Source organism: Centrocercus urophasianus, unplaced genomic scaffold (assembly GCF_019232065.1).
Source record: "Centrocercus urophasianus isolate 14NV4802_14NV808 unplaced genomic scaffold, USGS_Curo_1.0 seq_11, whole genome shotgun sequence".
In the NCBI taxonomy this organism is placed as follows: domain Eukaryota; kingdom Metazoa; phylum Chordata; class Aves; order Galliformes; family Phasianidae; genus Centrocercus; species Centrocercus urophasianus.
Window position 1 is genome coordinate 45,460,319 of NW_024884253.1, and position 23,382 is coordinate 45,483,700.

At 39.9% G+C, this 23,382-nt stretch overlaps 1 protein-coding gene across 1 annotated transcript in view; it reads right to left on the reverse strand.

The window, feature by feature from the left end:
* The window catches only part of COLEC12 (collectin subfamily member 12), a 93,056-nt gene that overhangs the window by 12,282 nt on the left and 57,392 nt on the right, over positions 1-23,382 (reverse strand). The window contains exons 3-4 of the mRNA XM_042808841.1: positions 8,031-8,153; positions 797-895 (exon numbers count right to left, since the gene is read on the reverse strand). Coding sequence (XP_042664775.1) covers positions 797-895; positions 8,031-8,153 — 222 coding nt within the window. The remainder of the gene's footprint in view (positions 1-796; positions 896-8,030; positions 8,154-23,382) is intronic.

The following is a 23,382-nucleotide window of genomic DNA, read 5'->3' on the forward strand; positions in this document are numbered from 1 at the left end:
ACATATGTATCAGCCAAAATACATGCCACTGAATTATCCCACATTGTTGAAATAAACGCAGTGTGCAAATACTTCAGAATACAGCTTGGTTTTTAGCGGAAGAAGCTGTGAACATCAAGCTGCAAGCTAGTGAATTTCCCAAGCAATACAAATCTCAATATATTGTTTATGAAGTGAAACAAAATGTATTTCAAGAAGCACATGCTTGTATGCACACATTTATACTTAAATAAGAAGTATTTACATAAACTATAAATCTGTGTATCTATAAGCTGATAATAAACAGCTTTGCTACCTTTCCAGACAAGGAAGAAAGGTAGAAATGTAAATAGAGTGAGTTGGGAATCCCTACCATGATTTTTTTGCATTTTCTTGATAATTAAGAACTGTGACTACACTTGGGAGACCTGAGCTCACAATAACTTCATATTTTGTATTCTCTGAGATGATTTTATGGAAGTTTACTTTATGTAGAATCTCTGCCTTTGTTGAAGAGCTTCTGCTATATTTTACATCTCTAACTCAGAAAAAGACTCCCGAGGACAACTTTTAAGTTCTTATTTAGGTATGGATACATTCAGAGTGACTTCAGTAGGAAGTGTAAATATTAAAGTATGCTTAAAATGTTGCCCCAGGTAAAGACAGCCTTAACAAGTGTTTTCCCAAGTACTCGAGAAATTGAAACACAAGTATCTTGACATAGCCAGACAGTTTTCAGACAAAATTCTGGCCTGTATCTTCCAGGAGAATGCTGAAAAGTCATGATAAAAAGGGGCTTTGGTTGCATGTAGATTACCTAATTTCTTCAGATCACTCTCCACCTCTGTGAGCTTTTCTGTATATCTTCTATGGGATGTTTCCAGGCCACCTGTCACATTGTTCATTTTTTCAACAACTAGGGTAAAGAAAACAGCGTGTTATGGAAAGAAGAAAAAGTCAAATTATGAAGTGCAGTAAACTACAAAACAAACCAAAAGAACACTGCTAGCATCAAACTTAAAAAAGCATTAAATCTGGCCTGATGCCACTACACTCAGTTGTTGTGCTATGAAACAACAGCAGGATGAACTCCCATCTGCTGGTGGTACCCAGCACACTTCCAGTTCTTCACTCTGCCAACAGTTCCCACACATTTCTTTACTCAGAAGCAACCTCCCTTATGAATAAAGAAATCCCTCTTTGTAAGTTTTCCTAATGAACCAAGTCCTTGTTTTCACAGAATCACAGAATTGTAGGGGTTGAAAGGGATCCAGAGATCATTGAGTCCAACCCCTGCCAAAGCAGGTTCCCTACAGCAGGTCGCACAGGTAGGCATCCAGGCAGGTCTTGAACATCTCCAGAGAAGGAGACTCCACCACCTCCCTGGGCAGCCTGTTCCAGTGCTCCGTCACCTCACTGTAAAGAAGTTCTTGCGCACATTTGTGCAGAACTTCCTATGCTGCAGTTTCCGGCCGTTTCCCCTTATCCTGTCTCCACTCACCACTGAAAAGAGTCCGGCCTCGCCATTCAGCCCCCCACACCTTAGATATTTATAGACTTGTCTTTTCACAGTACTTCCATGCTACAAGTGCAGTGTTTTGTGGTAGACTGGTTGCTAAAAGCTCATACAGCTCATACATGTGAGAGAAGCCTTCCCTTTATTTCGCATGATCCACTGAGCCATTACTCCTTGAAGAGGCCATTTTTTTTTTCTTTTCTTTTTTTCCCCTGAGCCTTTTAATCATTAAAAAAATGTCTCCTGGATACAAGCTCTGGTCTGCCATAGCAGTTTGAAGATGCATCTATTAAGCACTTCCAAAACCAACGTTTCTGAAATCAACATTTAAATGTGTTAATAACGGCATAAATCACTCAAAATGTTCTCAAAATTGTTCTGACTTGTTAAGATTGAAATGGTGGCCAGTCAGCAAGTGCAGCCTTATGGCTTCCTTTAATGTGTTTTTTATTTGGTAATGTCTGAGTCATTTTCTTGTCACCGAGACAATTTGATGATTTGATTGAGTTGACATGGCAATGGAAAAAGCAACAAATAAAGAGCCTGGATAGGCTTCTAGTGACAGAAATCTGTACTTGAAGCAACCAGGGAAATGTTTGCAAGGCTGAGGAGCTGTCTTCAGCTTCCATGGCAAATCTACTTGAACATGCTTGGCATTCAAACAGCAACCATGGGCAGAAATTTTATTCTCATCACCTGACTATTTGGCCCTCAGGTTACACTGGGAGCAGAACAGATCTGCGTGAACCCTTGGAGTGGCTGCATGAGGCATTGTGCCAGTCCCCTATTCAGACAGGAGAAATAATGTTTCCCATGCCTTTAGGAAACCTAATTCTCTAGGCCTGTGCTAGGTTGAAGATACCAACCAATTCTTTCTGTCTGTGAGATTATCTGCAGCCACAAAGTAGCCTCATAGAAGCTGTTGCTATGTAAAGAATGGTTTTTCACTAGGAGTGGAAATTTAAGCGATATTTTGCTCTTCTGAGCAACCACAACCAGAACTTTGAAGTGCAGACCACCAAGTGCTCCTTCTTCATTTTGCCCTTGTTTTTCTGTTCATGGGTACAGATACACAGAAGTTTTAATGCTTTCCAAAAAATCAACAGACAAACAGCAGATCAAGATCATCTCTGATGTAACTACACTGAGGTGAGTGGACTTGCAACAGAAGAAAAATCTCAAGATTTTCAAAATGACTGGACATCCCTTGATGAATAACCTTCCTACTCCCTTCTAACTGCTAACAGTGCAATAAAAAAGAGGCTCTACTGTGAGTGTAAAGATAGAGTCAGAGTGCAGATTTCAGTATTTGGGATGATGGCCTGCTAAAAGCCATGCTACAATAATGACCCTGGCAACAAAATCGTATTTCTTTTTCAGGGGGACTATTACTCAGTACTGCTTGCTTTAGAAAGGATTTTCTCCCTAAGTATAACACTAATATTTCACAGGTTCTTCTGCCTGTGAAAGGTACCTGTTGTACACCATTTTTCTCAAATGAAGCCAAGCTGATCCTCTGTTAGTTCTCACTGACTGTCTTCCAGGCTGGAGCCCAGCCCAGGTCCTTCTGTAACTTCTCACACTCCACTGATGCATGTATGCATCATACACAGCGAGCATGGGGACCCTACTTGGTATTTCTTTCTGGCCAGCACTAGGCAGCTCCTTGTTCATTCCACGATGCTTTGCTTTGTTTATGAATAGTCATCACGAAGGATACAGCTCACTGTGCTCTTAAAAAAGATCTAGCAAAAGCATTTGGATTTAAAAAGCAGACCCAGTCCAAGTGCTTTTGCTGAACCTTTGCCTACCAATATCACATTGTCTATGTTAACTCAGATTCTGCATACTATTCACCTGCTTACTCCAGTTATGCAGCACACTTGGAGTTGAAAAATGAATATATATTAACAATAATGAAAGGAAATATAGTTTATTCCTTTTGCAGTTTGACTGACAGTATTTCAGATCTAAAGTTTGTAAACCTCAGACTTTTTGCTGCTCTGTAGCAGCAAGAATGTTGACTGAATGAAATCTAACACTGGAAACTAATATCACAGTATTCCCCTGAAGAGTTTAAAGTAAATGAAAATAGTAGAATACTATCAATATGCAGTAGCCTGTACTGGCAGCTGGTGAGATTGGATGGAATTGCATATACAACAGCATATGGTATTTTTGTTACCAAACTCAAAAAAAAAACAAAAAAAAACCCCAAAAAACCAAAACATCCATACCAAAAAGACTGAAGGTGGTTTGTAGCTGGTTTGTAGCTATGAATATTCTTTGTGTAGAACACTCCGAACATTCATTGAAGCGGCAATTTAATGAGAGGTCTTACTGGCACTATTGACAACTGGCTGTAGTATGTAGTGAAGACCATGGCTACTCTGTGCCTGAAAGATGGCAAATCACAGAATCAAAGAATCATAGGAGCTGGAAGGGACCTCTGGAGATCATCCAGTCCAGCCCACAGCTAAAGCAGGTTCCCTCCAGAGGGTTGCACAGGAAAACATCCAGGCAAGGTTTGAATGTCTCCAGAGGAGACTCCACAACCTCTATGGACAGCTTGTTCCGGTGCTCTGTCACCCACAAAGTAAATGTTCAGATGGAATTCCCTGTGTTCCAGTTCATTCCCATTGCCCCTTGTTCTGCTGCTGGGCACCACTGAAAATAGCCTGGCTCCATATCTCTGTGACTCCCACCCATTAGATATTTATAAGCAGTGATAAGATTCTCCCTCTGTCTTCTTCTCCCCAGGCTGAACAGCCCCCGGTCTCTCAGCCTTTCCCTATACCGGAGATGCTCCAGGCCCCTCATCATCTCTGTAGCCCTCCGCTGGACTCTCTCCAATAGTTCCCTGTCTTTCTTGAACTGAGGAGCCCAGAACTGGACACAATACTCCAGATGTGTCCCCAGCAGGGCAGAGCAGAGGGGGAGGATCATTTCCCTTGACCTGCTGGCCACGATCTTGTTAATGTATCCCGGGATTCCACTGGCCTTCTTGGTCAGAAGAGCACACTGCTGGTTCATGGTTCATTAGCAAGAAGATGCTGGTTTAGGGAGGCTGGAAAGGGGATGCTGCTTTCAAATATACAATGTAGTGGTTTTGTCTATAAGATACTAAACTGTTGACGACTTACTCAGATTAACTGATGTCAAATGCAGAATTAGTTTTATCAGGCATACCGTTTCCTTGGTTTTTGTTCTGCTTCCCCTCACAGGGTATCAACACCGCAGTGCAAAGTGTGGATAAAGGCAGAAATGCCAAGGCTAAAAGGCAAACTGATCCTGATGTTCTTTTTGAAGGTCATTCTGCTGCTTCCAACAGTCTGCTGCTTTCAAAAAATGCAAAGTTTGTCTGTGCCTTGAGCTTCCATTTGGACAAGTTCATCTTAACTCTCAACTTGATGAGATATCTCTACACTGTGATCTTAAATTTCTGACAAGGTCACTGTGAAAAATTTATTAAAGGTCCTGCAGAAGAAGCCAAATGTTCAAGTAATTGTTGACCAGAACAGAGAAGAGTGTCTGTACCTGACCTACTCTGTGTTTCATCCTCAGTCAAGTAGGAGAGAGAAAATGTACCCTCTCACCAGGGTGCATTGATCTTGAGTAACCGCAGAGAAAAGCTGGGAGACAGGAAAAGCAAGGAGGTGAAAGTCGTAGTAGTCATTAGTCAAAAATATATAAAACAAGGACTGATCAGCACTGATAACTATCAAGAGTTCAAACTGAGAGCAAGAGGTTCCCTTAATGGAGAGAGTTGCAGAATGATCTTTCACCTCACATAGACTAATTTGGCACTGCTCAGTGCCAGAAGTTCTATAGCTTTGTATTTTTGCATTTTATTTAAGAAAGCATATTTTAAAATCACAGCTTGCTTTATTAATGTTTTTAAACAGCTATTTCACATTTCTTCCAAAAGTGAACTAGTAGTAAACTCAGCTTGTTATTCCTCCACGACCTCAACATTTAATTCATGTTTTGGTTTCAGGTTTCTCCAACCTACTTTGTAATTTTTACCACCAATTTAGAGGCTTGTTCTGTATTGACTTTGCCTCCCATTGAGTTATTTTTTTGCCTGCCATATTTAATTCACTGATTAGTAGTTTTAATGTTTTAAATCACAAAGGATATCTAAATACTATGTAGGAAATGAAAGTTTTAAAAGTAGTTTTGGGCTTTATAAACATAAGCGTGGGAGGCAAATTTAATGGAAACTTAGCTAAGAGACTGAAAGAATCCCTGATGCCAGCAGAATTCCTTCTTTCAGTGTAATACTGCAATAAAAAAGACGAGCCAAACTCTGATGCAGAGGGGAGAGTTCAAGAGCTTTATAAAATTTTATTTTAAATTTTGTTTTTCCTTTAAGGCCTAATTCCTTCCTCACTAAGAAAAAATATTGCAGTAATTCCTTTGAATGTGTACCATCGACTGCGGCTTTGTTCAATTGCAAATTTTCCCTGCAAGTTAGCTTTTTAGGCACTGTAGAGACAAAGCTCTTAAACTGCAGGGTACAAAGGGTGAAATTAACACTTGGCATATGGCTACTTACTTCTTGAAGTTACTGAGAAGATACCTGGGACCAAAAAGGACTTTTCTCCAAAGTCTTTCTCTTGGAATTCAGGCGGAGCCATCACCAAGATGTCTTAAAGTCAGTGAAGATGTGCATTTTTTCCCCATTTCTGTGGGCAAGGAAATTCTTTTGTCCTTACCCTGGAGAAATATGGATGTGACAGAAAAGCTAGATCCAGCTCAGGCAGCAGTGACTAGTCAGTGCAAGAAGCAGGTTTAGAACTGACTATAGCAAAGAAGGGGCCTCAAGATGGGAGTGAAGCTTGGGGAAGAGACTGTGCTGGAGGCTTGTAGAGAATGAAGCTGGAAAACTGTGGACTGAAATGAGGAAGAGGAATATCCCCAAAAGATATTCTGGACAGTTTCCTTATTGCTATTGCTTCCTGCACATATACAAGCAAATGTTTGCCAAAGCAAGATACAGAGCAGTGGTCTCTCCAACTTGATTCTTTTGGATGCCAAGTGAGGTCTGAATCTTCTGGTAAGCCCCAGAACTGACAACCATGTAATAAAAAGCTCTTGAGAAAAACTCCACTAAATCCCAGTCATTTAGTGTCTGGGTTATAGTCCGGAAAGATCACATCTTTACTCACCATAAGCAGACATCTGCAAATTTATACATGCAAAAGGCCCAAGTTTCTCCTCCCCTAATCAGTATAACCAATCAATCTTTTCTTAACAGATCAAGAATCCTTCAAAGTCTTTTTTTCTCAGTATCTTACTTTCAGAAACCATTTACACATTCTTCAGGAGAACATCTGCGTAAGTATATATGTACTGCTTTTTTTCCCCCCCACATTTGCTTTTAATTTACCACATTCTGTCTGCTTTATAGTGAAAAAAGAATATCTCTATTTGGATAGAATACTCTTCCCATTCTCTCTTCTCCCTTCTTAAATTTACCATCTAAAGCAAGCAGTTGTAGTTTTCTTCCTACTTAAAACTCTAGTGAATCCTCTCAAGTAAGTATTTATCCCTTTCTACTTCTACAATTTCCTTTTTTTTCAGCGGCAAATGACCAGAGGTGATGTCAGTTCTCCTAATAGCACAGCTGTTGGTGGCATAGGATGCACTGCATGCTAATCATGTGAAGATTTACTCAGCTTCTTGGAGGGTTTATGAAGCTACAACTGAAAGCTGTGCTCAAACAGATTGTTTGAACCTTGCCTGTTTTTCTCCACAGTATGCTGCAGTTTTCTACTATAATGCTCAGAATGTTATTCATTTTCATTATCTTAGTAGAACCTCACATCCCACTTATTTCATGCATAGCTGTGAAGACATTCACATTGACTCAATCATAACAATATCTAAATGGCTACACTTAATTAGTATCCATTAGGTATGGAAATTTTAAGCTGTGCTTTCTAATACACCCTCGTGTGGATTTGCAAAAATGAAATTTCCTACATTACTGGGTTGCCCAACTGCCAGAATCTTTGAAAGCTTCTAAGCATCTCTGTTCATTGTAGATAACTCAATAAACTAGCACCTCCTACTTTAATCTTTCTTCCATGTATTTCAAAGTAATATTGATTCCACACTTTTTTCCTGTGAAAAATATTATAATTATCTTAGTAAGATTATTCCTGTCTCTCCCATCAAGAAAGACATTTATTTTGGAAGGGTGCTGATATACAAAAGGGCTCAATGAAATCAAGGCTTAACATACTGCAGAGCTTTGAGTCTTTCAGTTAGTACCCTTTCATAGCAGAAGAAAAACCAGTTTGTTTTAACTTTTTCGTCTTTTACAATTTCTAATCTAATTTCAAAACATCATAATTGCTTGAAAGTGAAACCCTAAGACTGAGCTTTTGTTGCTATATATGTACCACAAATAACACTGACAAAAATATTCACATTCAAGATGAAAACGTGATCAACTGTCTATGTAATACACAGAAACCTCCTTGGATGCTTGACTGAAAGAGAAATGTTGCACTTGATGCATACTTACCTTTGTATCCCAGAATGGCTACGGTAATTGTTAACAGGGCACATAAAATGTATAACAAGATGATGGAAAACTTCAGCGCCCAGTTATTTTTACACTTGGTACATTGAGTCCCCTCCTGAATACCTGCAAAAGAAAAGACGAACAATTTTAAAACAACAGCAAAAGACACATTGCTGGTTTCATCTCCATATTTTTTTTCTTCCATGTTCCAATAAACAAAATATTTATGTTATCAGATGAGAAATGGGTGCCTCTCTGCCTATTCTGCCAGGATAACCTCCACTGTGGAAGTTCCATTGTGGTTAAAGCATCAGCTTATTGATACAGCCACTTTGGGGTTTTAGGCTGTGCAAGAGAAGGAGGTTCTGCTTCACTGGAAAAACAGGGGCTTTCCTGGGAGACAGGATCATTTTCTGACTCTGCTACCAAGTCTGTGGTGAGCTTTGGAAGCCAAATATTTATCACTATATCCTCTGTCAGGATGCTGCCATAGCAGTTCTTTCTCAGCGTTCAGGCAACCTACAGAGACAACAGTAAATACTCTGCAAGGAAGAAGAGACAGAAATAAAAAAATAACATTGTGAAAGCACGGTAAGAGTACAGGATCTGCCTTACAAGCACTACCGCAAATGCAGACTGTGTGAAAGTTTTCTTTCCATAATGAGAGAGAGATTTTTTAATTTTTGATTTGGAGTGCACCATTTTCAAACAGAACAAGGACTGCAGTGCTAGTAAAGCCAGTGGCAGATACATACCAGCAGAAAAATGATGCTGAATTTTCCCTTGTAGACATGTTAAAGGGCCACAAAAACAGAAAACAAACCCTTATTATTTTAAATTCAAGCTTTTTTTTTTTTTTTTTTTTTTGTTTTCCAGAATGTTTTAATACCTTTGAGTCTCTCTCTTTTTTTGGTGCACTCCTCAGGAACAGCTTGAAGGTTTTGGGAGCATTGACTAAGATACAAAGAAATTCAGGAGAAATGTGATCATGTAAAAATATGCAAACTGGGCCACTGCACTGAACTGAATGAACTGGATTTATCCCTCCTTCCGATGTGCATTAGTAGGTCAGGATAAACGCAGCTTTCAGTGTCTGACAAAATATGCATTTCTTTGATATTTTACTGTATTTGTGTACTATTAGGGGAGTCCCACAGGAAAGCTTTAAGCTCTAATAAATTCTATGTACCAGATTACTTAACTAATCAAGATTTGTTCTGTAGCTTTTTATGAACAACTTATATTTCCCCTGAGGCCTAGCCCACAGCTGATCTTACTTTTCCCAACTCATGACCTTCTGTAGAGTCGTTTTTCGCTTTTATTTTATAAGAGAAAAGCACAGGCCTCTTCCCCTGGGGTCACCAAGGCCTGGTGACCGATGCAGCATATTAAGTCAACTGTATTTCTCTTTCCAAGAACTGCAGTCTAGTGACTTCCTCAGGCCCATTGTAAGAGAAGGAGAGATTACCAAACTGGAGCAACTCAGGAAGAGGATTTATACGAAGTTTCCAGCTAGCACATACACTAGCCATGCACAAGACAGAAATGTGTATCTCATAGGTCAACAGGACAACCTTCTTTCCACATTATCTCATGTTTCCCAGTCTTTTCAGCTAGGATGCCACATTCTATTATTACATGATGCATATAATGCCATTGGTTTGGGATACCTTATGTTTAGCATGAGATCAGTTGTGAATAACCAGTTCTTTTTTCAGGAACAGCAGAAGAAAACGATTTGCAAGTGTAAGCCCTGGAAATGAAAGGAAAGGAGCTGGTACAGAGTTGGGCATCTGAAGAGCCCATTTGTTGGTGCTTGGACTTGGAAGACTGGTAATACCTGCACCACAAAAGAAAAAAAGTGAAGAGTCCATAATCTGGTTGCCACATTTGGTTATAGACCTTGGTGTGAGGGTTGGTTTTCTTTTTCTGCTTGATAGCTGCAAGGGATTTACAAGTGGGGAAGTTATGCTTGCTGAAAAAGCTGAAGGAAGAAAGCAATTTTGTAAAGTTTTGTAGTATTTACTTGGAGACTTAAGTTATTTCACAGTGGAAGCTCATGGTGTCTGGAGCACCATTTTGCTGCTGTTAACTAGTATTAATGGGCTCACTGAGGGCTCTGTACTGTGTGTTTAACATAAGGTTCCTCCTCAGAAGCATTTAAAACTTAGATTCCAGAACTCTAAGACTCTGAACATTTCACATGTCAAAAAAACACTGGAGGCCTGGGGCACAGAGCACATCACATTTACCTTCTATGCTGTAGAGACAACAGAAATCTTGCTCCCTACTATTTTAATGTTAATGGAAGCAGAATCAAATCCATGACTGGGAAGACTGACAGACTGTGGAGGTACAAAGCCTAGAGAAAGTTAAGAAATATAAACAAAACATTTGACAGTGACTGCACATAGAAAAGTATCACTTGATTGTAGTCTCATATTAAGATTACTCATTTTATAACATGAGCTGCTTTCTGTCACTGTATTCCAACTTCCTGGGTAGTGTAATGAGCTGAAATGCTGCTGATGTCATTGGAAGTACTGCAGTCCAGCATCATGTATCATGTACGCTCCAATACATCACAAAGATCTTGTTTCATTTGTCTTAGTCCTCTCTAACACTGGTTCAATAAAACAGCACTTTGGCTTTAAGAACTTTTACTTTCAGCATATTTCAAACAGACATCAGAACACCCGAACAAAAGCCAGAGCTTTCCGTCCCTCAACAATCCGGCACTGCTGGTATCAGTAACATAAACACGGTGTAATAATGTGATCACACAGATGAGAGCGAGTCCATTAACTAATCTGGGCTGGAGCTGTGCATGCCTGCCAGTGATTCCCCCCACAGCCTCATCGAGCGTGCCGCAGGTCCAGGATGCAGTGAAACACCAGAGAGATCTAACAGACTCTGCTGTTCTTCTTTCACTAGAGATGGGCACAGTAAAGTCTTTCAGAATCATTAAATGTGCTCTTTATTGCAAATACATAGCCCTTAACTCTGCTAGCACCGGCTGGATTTCCAGCCTGCTAAGCATATAAAAATTATTCAAGATAGAGGTGCTTTGAAGGATAGGTGGAAGACCATTTTAATGTCTTTTAGTGCAGTCCTACAATAGTGGCAATGAGCAAAGGTAAAAGCCAGGAATACAGCCCTCTCCATATAGTGATGAATTATTATGCAATCAGGACTGCATAACCCCTCCAAGCAAAGAATCTGGCTTCAACTTTCCCTGTTGTTCTTCCCTGCTCCCTGTTTTAGGACCAGTCCCAAAGACTGTTTTGATAGAGGAGAAACATTTAGTCAGTGCTCTAAGGACACTCGTTCTTATTGAAAGGTTGGTCTGAAAAACATGATAGCCAAAGTAGTAGGCAAGAAAAGATGGGAGATGATTTCAAATGCTCACTGTGATTACACAAAACCCATCAAGTTGGCATAAAATTACACAGGCTTATCACAAAAGCACAAAGTGAGGTCTTAAAGGAATCCATGCCTGGGCTTTAACTTCAACAAAACTTCTACTTCCAAGAATTGATCACACTTTTACTCACATGATTGCTTGCTTTCATGACTCACACAGTTTACATCTCATCCAGAAAGCCATATAGTAAAATGTACAGAGAAAGACCCTACATGTCCATTCCATTGCCAGAACATATGTAAAACCTGCAAAGCTGGGTTCTTGGCTCCAGTCTGTTCTTGGTTTGGTGTTGTTGCTCCTAGTGTAGCATACTCCTCTGTGTCCTGTACACATGGTTTTAATGCTGGTCTGCTCCCAGACATTTGTCACTAACTTCAAAAACCAGGGAGCCAAGGTCACTTCCGCACGATGTGCATTTCTCACCGTGGATTTGATCAACGTTTAATAAATATCAGATGGGACATGATGTGCCTCGTTTTGTTGGACACATGCTTTTTTCCATTCCCTTTCCCAACTTATTTTAATAAGAGCTCTGGTTTTTCTATCTCCCTGTTGGGAAGACATCTGGCCAAACAGACAGCGACCCAGTACAAAGAGATCCTGCTGGCTTACTTACTTTGGGGACTCCCTTCTCTGCAAACCAAGATGGTCACAAAAAAATATGCAAGTGAGACATCCCCCTGTTACCAGGCTTTGTAGTATTTGTTTTTATAGCATCGCATTCCAGCGGCTGAAGACTTTGTTCTTATGCAGGGGGTAGACATCTGCAGATGCCTTTTGTGCTCCAGATAAGCAGAGGTTTTGCTTTTTTTTTTTTTTTTTGTTCTGTGCTTTTTAATGGGAGACTAAGTATCTTTGCTCTTTGACACAAAGCAGCTACCTCACAAAATGCTTAACTTCTCAACTATATTGCATGTCAGGAGCATGTCTTTTAACACTTGAGGATGATATGCACACATATTTTCTTGCTGAATAATTCTTTTAGAAGTATTTTCCTCCGTGTCCTTTTCCTGGCTCTTGCTGCAGGATCTTAGGTGGCCCCACTATATTTCTGCTAGCACATCAATTTTGACCAAGATGCAAGGTTCCCTTTGTAACCCTGATAAAAATGGTGCTGATAAGACAACTGAAGAAGTGGAGTACAGGAAACAAAAATATGTACATTAGTTAGGAGGGGTTCTCCCCAGTGTGATTCAATGTGAAGAGATAACATCCCTTCCAGTTCGGAAGGAAGAAGACAAGTCTGGTTTGCATCCTTCAAGTGATAAATTTTTCCAGGATAATGTTTTTGAAACTGACGAGTAGCAGATCTAATAGCTATATTTAAGGGGCCTGAATAAACTACTGAGATCATACAACATGTAGGTAAGAATCAAATCCTGAGAGGTATTTAACCACAAAGTGGGTGCTGAGATCACCAGCAAAAGGAGGCAATCCCATGAGGAACCTATATCTGGATAAAGCCCATTAAAAAAAAAAAAAAACATCTGTAAGCACTGAAATGTACACATCCAACTGCAAAATGTATGTATGTATATTTATGTGTATATATATATATATAAAATTAGCATTATTAGGCATTAGGAAAGTAAACCTATCTTACAGGACCATGAGGATTTTCAAATTTGGGCATATATGAGTGAACACGTACACATACATATATACATGTGCTCATGTAAAAACAGAGATGTGTGCATAAGTTTTTTAGAAAGAAGCACTTGTACCAACACAAAAATCAGAATACTGTATTAGCACAGTGAAATCAAAACAGACACATCGTTGCAAAAAAATACACCTCACACAGCTCTGTGATTACTGGATTTAGCCAGCCACAAAACTCAGACTGGAGCTTTTCTATTTTTTTCCATGTGGTTTTGCAGGTTATTAACCTACCCCTCACGGAAACAATTCCTGTGATCCTCCATGAATGGTTTAGCTGCAGTCAGCGAAACTGATGACTTGATGGCTCCGTATGACCTCAGAAAGCAATCATTCCTTACAATGGTTATAAATGGCAAAAAACCAGAGTGGTTCATGCTCAGCCATGACTGGGGCCATGGGTACCTGCCTTTCTTCTGCATCCACACGCTTGGCAATGGCAATGGTCCCGCTAGGTCAAGGGATGCAGTGCCAGCTTTTGGGTGAGTAGGTAGGAGCAGCCTGCTTAACTCCATGCTCAGATTTTTGCTGTGCCATTGCTAAGAATACTCAGCACAAACATACTGTCATTTGTTCTGGAGTTCACTAGTTCTGCTCCCGATTTTTTTTTTAAATGTAAGCTTTGTTTATTTTGGAAAGGTTTCTTGCTATTTACAAGGAAGGAATCAAAGCAACTAAACCCGAAATCTAAGCAGTGGTTTATGTACTTACCTTGCTTGTGCCAGCTTTCCTGCACCAGGTGGAAAATCATGAAACATGGCAGCAAGGCACTCGAAATTTCATGTAAACACCACAAGACACAGTGCCTCTTTCTTCATAAATTAATAAATAAACAGACCGACCCCAAACCACTCTGTCCTCACAGGTTTCTGCAGGGTCCTGCACAACCTGATCACTCCATCACACAGCTGACAACTTGTCTGAATGACCTCTGGAGAGGAAAAAAGCACAGCCCAAAGCCAGCTCTCTGTATGGGAACTTAGGCATCGAAAGAGCTGCACACTTTCTTTTTCACCCGGATGCTCCTTTCTTGCAGCTATATAGTGATGAGTGATGTTCAGCTTGCCTTTTAGGAGGACAGCGTATTCTTAGACTCTTAAAAAAAAAGTCTTTCTCTAAGGCTGAAGTCAGAATAAAATAGAAGAATCCATCATTGACAGGGTTTTCATAATCCTGCCCCTTAAAAGCCATCATCACTTTTGGGAGGGTGCTGCTTGGGCTGGAGCCAGCAGGGTTCACCATATCCCTTGTCCCTTGAAGCTGGAGGCAGACACGAGGAGGCATTTTGTCCAAAATACCCAGCATATTTCGCTGTAAATGGGGGGATTTCTTCTCTTGGGCACCTCAGAAAAACCTCACCAATGATAATATGCAGATTGCAGCCTGAAATTCTTCAGACAGGAGAGGAAAAGTTTCCTCTATGAGACTGATTCTGTTAGTGGCAGCGTCTGCTTCCCGTAAATTCATAATTCCACATCTGACATAATGAAGAGTCTCAGAGGGCCAACGCTATTATCTCTGGAAAGCTTTCAGCCTAAGAAATACTATATTCTATGTAATGTACACAAAGCCTTTCATTACAGGAGGGAAGAACCCTCATTTTCAGCTCGACCATCATCTCTCACTTATTTATATAACCCAGCCAGCATTTTCTCTCTGGCTTTGTTCTTCTTCACAGCAGACCAGAGATTCACAATGAATCGTCAAAAATCCTAATTATACACTTCAACAACCATCACCATTTAATTACATACTGTTACCAAACAATGTCCTACTGTGATTAAACATCAAATATCTTAATTGAAAGGATACAAAAAGCCCAGCCACAACAGAGGATGAGCAAAGACTGCTGAGTATCTGAACTGTATGTTATGAAAATACTATGAGCAGAACTGAAGAACTAGCACAGTTGCATTTAACAAAAATCACAGATTTGCAGTAGTTTAAGGTCCAGCCATAGCAAAGTTGTATAAGGGTATCACACTACCAGAGGGTCCAACATCCCATAGGCTATTAGATTTAAAGACACGTCTAGAGCTTAACTCAAACCAGAGCAAAAAAACAGTAAGTGCTGCTGCTGCTTTCAAAATACTGTCTGGAACTAGAGAGATGTGTCTGCCCTCAGTTACTGAAACTCAAGAAGGGGATCACTCTGTGCATGTCTCTGGAACTAAACCCCAAAATCCAATTAAACAGTTCAGAAGATGACAGAAAAACTAGACCAGTTAAAAGAAGATAAAAATCATGTATGAATTAAAGACCTGTTCATTGACAGGCAAAACAGTCACAATACATCACAGAAAAAAAACCTTTCTCCAATCATAGCCCAAGCAGGACAATTTTAGATTAAATCACAAGATGTACAGCCAGATCTTTGGTTTGTGCAACAGCGTCTGAAGAAAATCTGAGGATACTTCATTCAATGAGTTAATTAAAACTAGACTGAACAAAGCCATAGCAAAGTCACAGAAGTGATCTGTCCTTGAGACCTAAGGCATTTAGCCAGATGATAAAGTAATGCCACTTCTGCCTACGTCTGGTCCCTCTGTTCCTAAGTAAGCAAGCTGCTTTGTGAAATGCAGCTCCTAATTAAGATGGTATTATTTGATGATTAATGCACATATTCAGCTTTAATTCAACTTACATTATGCTGGAAGGAGGAAAAAGGTAACAGGCTATGTATATATTTTCCCTAATATCCTCTATTTTTATAATGCAGTATTTAGGTGTTAGTGGCCTGAGTGATGCTACATTAACTGGTAGGTAAAAAAAAATAACTCTGTGATTTGAGGCTGTTAAGATGCAGTTCTTTAAGAGGGCAACACGGTCTCAGTTGAGGCTGCAAATGTGGTTTGTCCCCATGCTGCCAGCCCTGACACCTGTACCACAGAAGGACTTGCTGGGGAAATGGTGAGCTCAGCCAGGGCACAGGTGTAAAACCCATTCTCTTTGCAGGGAGCTTCCACAACTGGTTTTATTAACTTCTTCTGCAACTTTTAACATCATTTTGAGGACAATGCTAAAATGTGATAGGTTGGATCACTTCTTTACAGACCAAAGAAGAGCTTCGCTGATGCTGCCATATATACTACTCCAGCTTTCTGCAAAAATTAAGCTTGTTATGTGCTGGCACAAGTCAAATGGGAGTACACATCTGTTCTATGGAAGTGTCTGAGTGTGCACACTTGCACATGTGCATTTCTAATGCAGTTGTAGCAGGTTGTTCACTTAAGTGCATTATAAAATTCCACGTCTCTGTAAAGTGTGCTTTCAAATTCTTGCAAGAAATATGAATCTAAACTAATTTTCACTGGATTGGAGGAAGCCCAATGAATGCCCTTCTCCTTCATCATGTTTGGTTTTTTTTTCCTCATCTCCACTACCTAGTGGGGCAGAACAAAATAAAGTTTCAAATTGTATTTGATGCCAAAAAAGTATTTCTCTTTTTCCCTTATGGAAAAATACAGAGTGCTACTTTCTATGAAGTTTTCAGAATGGAAAAATAATTACCTGTGTGCTATGAACAAGTATTTCCAACTTAATGTGGGAAAGCAAAATTTTGAGAAAGTTACAAAGACTGTGATTAGTTATCATTAAAATTGAGAATCCAGTATCCAGCTGGAATGTTGTGGCGAACAACCGACATCAAGAGAGCTTAAGAAAGTTAATAAAGATTTGATGCCTCAAGTTAAGATGCAGACCTTGATCCACCTTTTGTTGGGCCTAGCAGTAGGCTTCTTTTGCTTTCATTAGGAAGCATCCTCTATTACAAGAAATGCCTCTTTCCAGCTGAAAAGTCTGTTCGAGGAAATTTAGAAGACTTATTTTCAGATGAAAAAAGGAGGTGAAGGTGTTTCAATCACTGCTGGATTTTTGTATTTGGAATTTGATCAAGTGATTGGATTGGGCCTTGATGAAGAGCACTCATGGAGGAAAGGGGATATAAAGCAGAGCACATCTAGAGAGCCATAGACATATGGAGGCATGTTCCTCTTGGTTATTTAATTACAGCGGTGAATGTAAATTGTCACTTGTGACTGACCTGCTCCATGACAACACCAAGTCTGCCTGGCTGAGGTATCATTGCTGAATGGAGAAGAAAGACAGGCACTGTGTTGAACAGAGTTTGCAGACACAACTCCACTGACTGTAAATTCACTCTTCATCTCTTGAGGCTACATGTTCAACTACAGGAGAGAAATTACATCTAGGTACAAACAGAGCTCCTCTGGAATGGTGCCACATGGAGAATCAAGAACACTGCATTAAATCACCTCTAAAGGCAAGGGGCTGACAGGGGTAGGATTTATTTTTCACCTCCCTGCTCTTATAAAGCCACTATAGGTATAGCTTTTTCTTCAGAAATATTGCAGGCCTGACAGCAGAGACAATAAATCCTGTTTCCATTTCTAACCTAAGCAACCCTGCAAACAAGCTCGGTCTCCACTTCCTTTTCCTGAATGTTATCTTTTCAAGAGAGGTTCCTCCTCTGCTAAGCTAGATTTCTAGGCTAAAATGAAGGACCGTGACCCACTGCAGTTACCATCTTTCAGTGTTGTCATTCTGTTCTCCTTTTCTCCCCTTCTCCTGTCTTCTCTGTGTCCTGCAGTTTCTCCACCTCCTGAGCTCTCCTCCTGTCCTGACTCAGACAAATCTCCTCAGCATCCAATTTCCTGGATAAAAAGCAGACTAAGAGTGCGCACCTCAAGCAATCAGAACATTTTCACATAGTTGTGCCAATGTGCTGTGCAATGTAAGGAGGAACAGCCTTGATAAATGGAGTATTTCCACCTATCACCATGGCAGTTGCCATGATTTTCCCCTGCTTTGTGTTCAGCTGTATCTAGAAAGGAAAATTTATTCCATAAATTACTACAACTTTCTGCACAAAGATAGAATTGTGGCCAATAAATGCAATTCCTGTTTTCCCTTCTAATAAATAAGCAAATATATATTTCACAATCATTGTTGACAATCATTGGAAACAGATGAATTAAATCCACTCATGGCAAGTGAAGAGAAGCTGTGCTGAATGGCATCCAGAGCACTATAGTCACAGATAAGCAGCTGGCCAGAACAAGTGACATACCAGCTACTTACACAGTACCCATATACTGTCTTCCTACTGTCAGTGCAATTGTCACGTTAAATAGATGAAAATTACTGAAAAGACAGAAATATGAATGTTGACAAATCTATTAAAATCTTTGTAATAACCTGCCTTCTAACAACCACCCAATTTCTTAGACGACCCCTTACAAACCACTAGTTCTGTTCCTACAGTAACAATAATAATAGCAATAATAATAATCCTGAAACATATACCCTTTGCTGAACTTGCATAGAAAGAAATCTACAGTCCTTTGATGACTACTTTATGAAATCACAGAAAACCAAGTATTTACAAACTGTTTTTAATGGAGCCAAGGAATTTAAGGGTCTCTGGCTCCAGAACAGCACACAGGAGAGGGGTCTGCTTTGAGGTCATGGACCCCCCTGTGACTCCCACATCTGCAGATGGAGTTCTCAAGTATTAACTGGGTGTTTCAGGCTCATTGCTGTGAGTCTTAAATTGGACAGAGCAATTTTCTTATTTCAAAGAACAAAGAAAGAAAGTAGATTTTGCTACAAACTTTATGTGCTTTAATGGCATTTCAATTAAAAGACAAAAGGCGTAAAACAAATCTACAGCTACGTGTGGGAATTTGGAAGACAATATTTTAGACCAGAAATTGCAAGTGAGATTTGTTTTTTCCTCAAAAGATTTGCAAATATGTTATTAGAAGTTCTTAAGAAAGGTGCAATTTTGTAAACTAAAGGAAAAAAAAAAAAAGCAACGAAAACGCTGAATTTTAACTTGGTTTTCAATGAAAACAATCTTAACAGAATATAACGCTTCCTTTGGAGGGAAACAGTTCAGGTAAGGAGGAAGAAAGGTCCTGAGTGAACTTTGATGATGTATTTCTTTTTATTTTGAAAAGTTATTCTTCCTGAAGCTAGTGCCAAAGTCTTTCAGACCGCAAACCTAAATCTCTACCTTAAAACTAACTTACTGCTTTCCAGTGTTTTTTCCACAATTGCAATTCCATCATATGTTGAACTTGTTAAAGAATGTTGAAGTTCTCAAATAATTGCTCTAACAATCAAGTCCTGATTTTGATACACCGCATGAGAAAAACGTCCCTTTTGATACTTATTATAAAAGGTGACAGAAAAAGGTGGCTCAGAATGTTAATGGAATTGCACACAACTATGTCAAGCTTGAATTTGTTTTTTCAACTCTTATTTTTTGCCAAACTCCAAGATTTATGTTGCTCCAAGGAAAAAATGACTGAAGCAAATTTGGGGTCAATATTTAACTTCAGGGTCAATACATCCTGCTTTTTCACTCCAAAACAAGTCAATATCTGCTGTTATTTATGCCATACTCTGCAGCTGCTTTTTGGAACTCCAACAGAGAAATACAGTGCACCGCTGACCCATAGCCTTTTAACCTGGTTGTGGAGACACTACAGTTTATTTGCTCAATGCAAGTGTCAAATGTTTTCAGTAGATCACTGCACTAAACATATGTATTCCTTCTCAGTTTCAGCCACACAAGTGTAACCTCTGGCTTCCACAGACTTGCACACAATTGCAGGTGTATCATTCAAACCAAGGAGCTGGAAAATGGCTTTTCTTCCATGCCAAACTAAAAGCACAGAACAAGAAAAGCAGGAAAGTAGCCAAACTGGCAGCTCAGTGGAAAATCTGGATTAAAAAAGTAACACATACCACTATAACTTATTTTTAAAAAGTCTAATGAGTTGCGAAATAACCCTTCCTTCTGTATTCAGAGTCCACAGGCACTAAATTCCTATACTGTTCTAAGTCTTCTAAATGATAGGCTGAAAAATAATTTTCACGCTTTAAAAGCATTTTCTAAAAATACATGTTTCTCAGCAATTTTATTTGACTCTGAATATTTATTTTTTGTCTGGTTCCTCATATGCTAAATTTCAGCCCAGTATGATTTTTTCCATGGCTATATATTAACTATATACTCCTGAAAAGCAGAGCAAGAAATGTTGAAAGCCATGAACTATAGCTAAAGACTCACATAACAAGCAGGACCATGAAAAGCAGAGCTTTCAGCGTGATCAGAAACACTAGGATGAATCTGATGAAAGATATATTTTGTTTTTTATACATCTGCCACTTCTCTGGGCATCCTGTTCTAGTCCTTCACCACCATTATTGTAAAGAATTTCTTCCTTGCATTCAGTCTGAATCTCCCCTGTTTTAGTTTAAACCATTTTCATTTGTTCTATCACAGGAGACCCTGCTAAAGAGTCTGTTCCCTTCCTTCTCATAGCTCCCCTTTAGATGCTGAAAGGCTGCTGTCAGGTATCCTGGCACCCTTCTCTTCTCCAGGCTGGTTTGTTATGCAGGTTCTTCTCTCTTCCATTCCTTCTTCTATTGAGAGCTCTATTAAGCAAAAGTTAAAGGCACTTATGGAAATTTCCTCTGGGTCTTTTGCCAAGGTGCATGAGCAAATTCAGGACAAAATTTTGCTGTACATGGATGGAAGCCAGAGGACAGAAGAGCACTTTACTTCTAATCATTTCATTAGTTACTAAGCTACTTAGCTGCTCTGTAATATTTTGTGCTGTCTGAAAATGGCATCCAGCTTTGTGGGAGATCTTTCTTGGGCCTCTTTCAGCTGTGGACACAATCTTTGTAAGGTTTCCAAAGGACCACAAAACCTAACGCTTAACTAATGAGGCATGCAGGGCAGCCATTCAACCAAGGTGAATCACAGGATAAGCTGGGGACCACTTACAGAAATGACTGTTAACACTGACAAGAGAATGGAAGGAACAAAAAGCATAAAATTGTGTGCTGTGCTTGGAGAGAAGTAGTTCCAAGAAAGATAGCATGGGTGAGATGACAAAGAAGCTACCAAATAATTTCCTCCATGATTTTAGGGCAAAGAGAGAGGATTCAGCTAGGTGCAAAGATCTAGAAGCCCAACAGACCTTGGGAAACATGGTGCTGACACACAGCTTGTCACAGGGACCCCAAATGTCCCACGTATTGTTATGGCTAGAGACAACACCTGCAGCCTTGACAACCTTGGGCCTCTGGGCCAGGCTGGTCAGGCAAAGACCATGAGAAAAGATCTTTGGGAGTTGGTGGCCAAGGGCCTCCATGGCTACTAGCTTCAAGGCAGCACATGTCGGAGGGGGCTGCCTTCAATTCCTACATCTGCAGAATGGAGGTTGCAAGTCTCAGGGAATGGCCTCAAGCTGTTCCAGGGGAGGTTCAGGTTGGATATTATGAAAACCTCTCCAAAAGAGCAGTCAGGCACTGGAACAAGCTGCCTGCCATGGTGGTGGAGTCAGCATCCCTGGAGGTGTTCAAGAAATGTGTAGATGTGGTAATAAGTAACATGGCTTGGTGGGCAACATTGGCAGCAGACGGATAACTTTAGAGGTCTTTTCCAACCTTAATGATTCTATCATTCTAACTTGAATCCCTGGCTACAAGCTGGAGGTAGAAAGAAAAAAGATGCCTGTTGGAAATGAAGCAAAAATTCCAGCAGTGGAGGTAATTACAACTGGAACAAATTACCATCACTAGGGATTCCCTGTATTTTAATGTCTCTAGATCAAACTTGACTCCTTATTTAAAATATATTCTTAAGCCAAAACCCAAGTCATTGGAGTTTGTACAGGAGTAACTGGTATGACTATGTCTTATCACACATGAGGTCAGAGTGTTTAAGCGTTTTGGCTCCAGTCTCTACACATGGAAAAAGGTGTGTCTCTGCTCTGTCCTGCTGCACATGTATTTAGGAGAAAATCTACAGTGCTGACATAGTATCTCACTACCTTGAGGAGGACGTGCCATTTGGATTCAGCTGGGCTCAGAATGAAAGCAGAGAGCAAGAAGATGGTCCTCTCAGATGTTTCATGGCACTGGATACAGATGATAAGGGTCAGCATAGCTCTGCATGTTGGAACATTGTAGCACTTTTTTTTTTTTTCCTTATAAAACATGTGGTAAGTCTGCTTGTACGAGGAACAAAATAATATGAATCAAAAGGAATAAAGACTGGAGGGTAATTAAAACCCATTTGTATTAAAACAAAGGGAGAAACTGCTCAGGGACAGTCCATTATGTTGAATCACAGCCCTGGGACACTGCCAGAAAATGCTGAGAGCTTCGGTGAGATATCTTTCATCCTGTTAGCAAACACATTCTCTCTGCTGTTTTTCTCTGAGAGTGGACACTCTCTGCAGCGTGTGACCTGGCCCTTTGCACCAAGGTTCTCCCAGTGTGCAGACATCTGCAGAGGTGCAAAGCAAGGCAGGTAAGTGTCTCTTACTTGCAGATGAAAAGACACCATTCTGATCTTGGCCCTTTCCTTTTTCTAATTTCATTTTAATAGATGTACTTGATCAATAATTAATTAATGTACTGGATCAAAGTCCTAAAGCTGACTCCTTAGGAGCTTCTTCAACACTGCCTTCCAAATTCTAGTGGGAAGCTCTCTAAGTGCAACTTTAGCAAAGTGCATTTGAAATATGAGAAAAAATACAATGGAAGAGCAATGTTTCAGTCATTTAATACAGTACTAGAAAAGATTATAGTACTACAGCACACACACCATCAGTACACAAACCAATTGCTGATAATGCTGGTGAGTACTAAAAGTCACAGTATAAGAAGTAAGGATTTAAGATCGAGTTGGGAAAGAGTAGCATTCTCTAAAAACCTGGAGAATGATAACTGACAGGCTTGTGAAATTACTTACTGAAGTATTACTATTCAAGATTGGGTTCACTTGATATTCATGAAAAATTACAGAGATGCAGCCAGTCTGCACAGTCCCTACCCTGTGCACAGTTTCTGCTCAGTTTGCCCCGCTTAGTTACATCAATAAAGGTAAAAGCTGCATTTCAGGATACTTCAATTTCTACCAAAAAGGTAGAAAGAAGGATCTAACAGATTGAGTACTGGAAGATCTTGAGAAGCACTGGGTTACTGCAAGAAGGCTTAAGCATTAAAGCCTATTCTGTTGCAATACTTTCTTCATCCTTATCTGTTGGGATGGTTCCCTCAACTTGTACGGAGAATAGAGAGCAAAGAGATTTCTTGTCAGCTTTTCACTGTGTACCACACACTTAGTGCACCAGCCTTACACAGCCAAGAAACCTGCCTCCCTGGGAGCTTGAACTTTTTTTAGCCACTATATTCACTACAGTCAAGGAGCTCAAGTTCCAG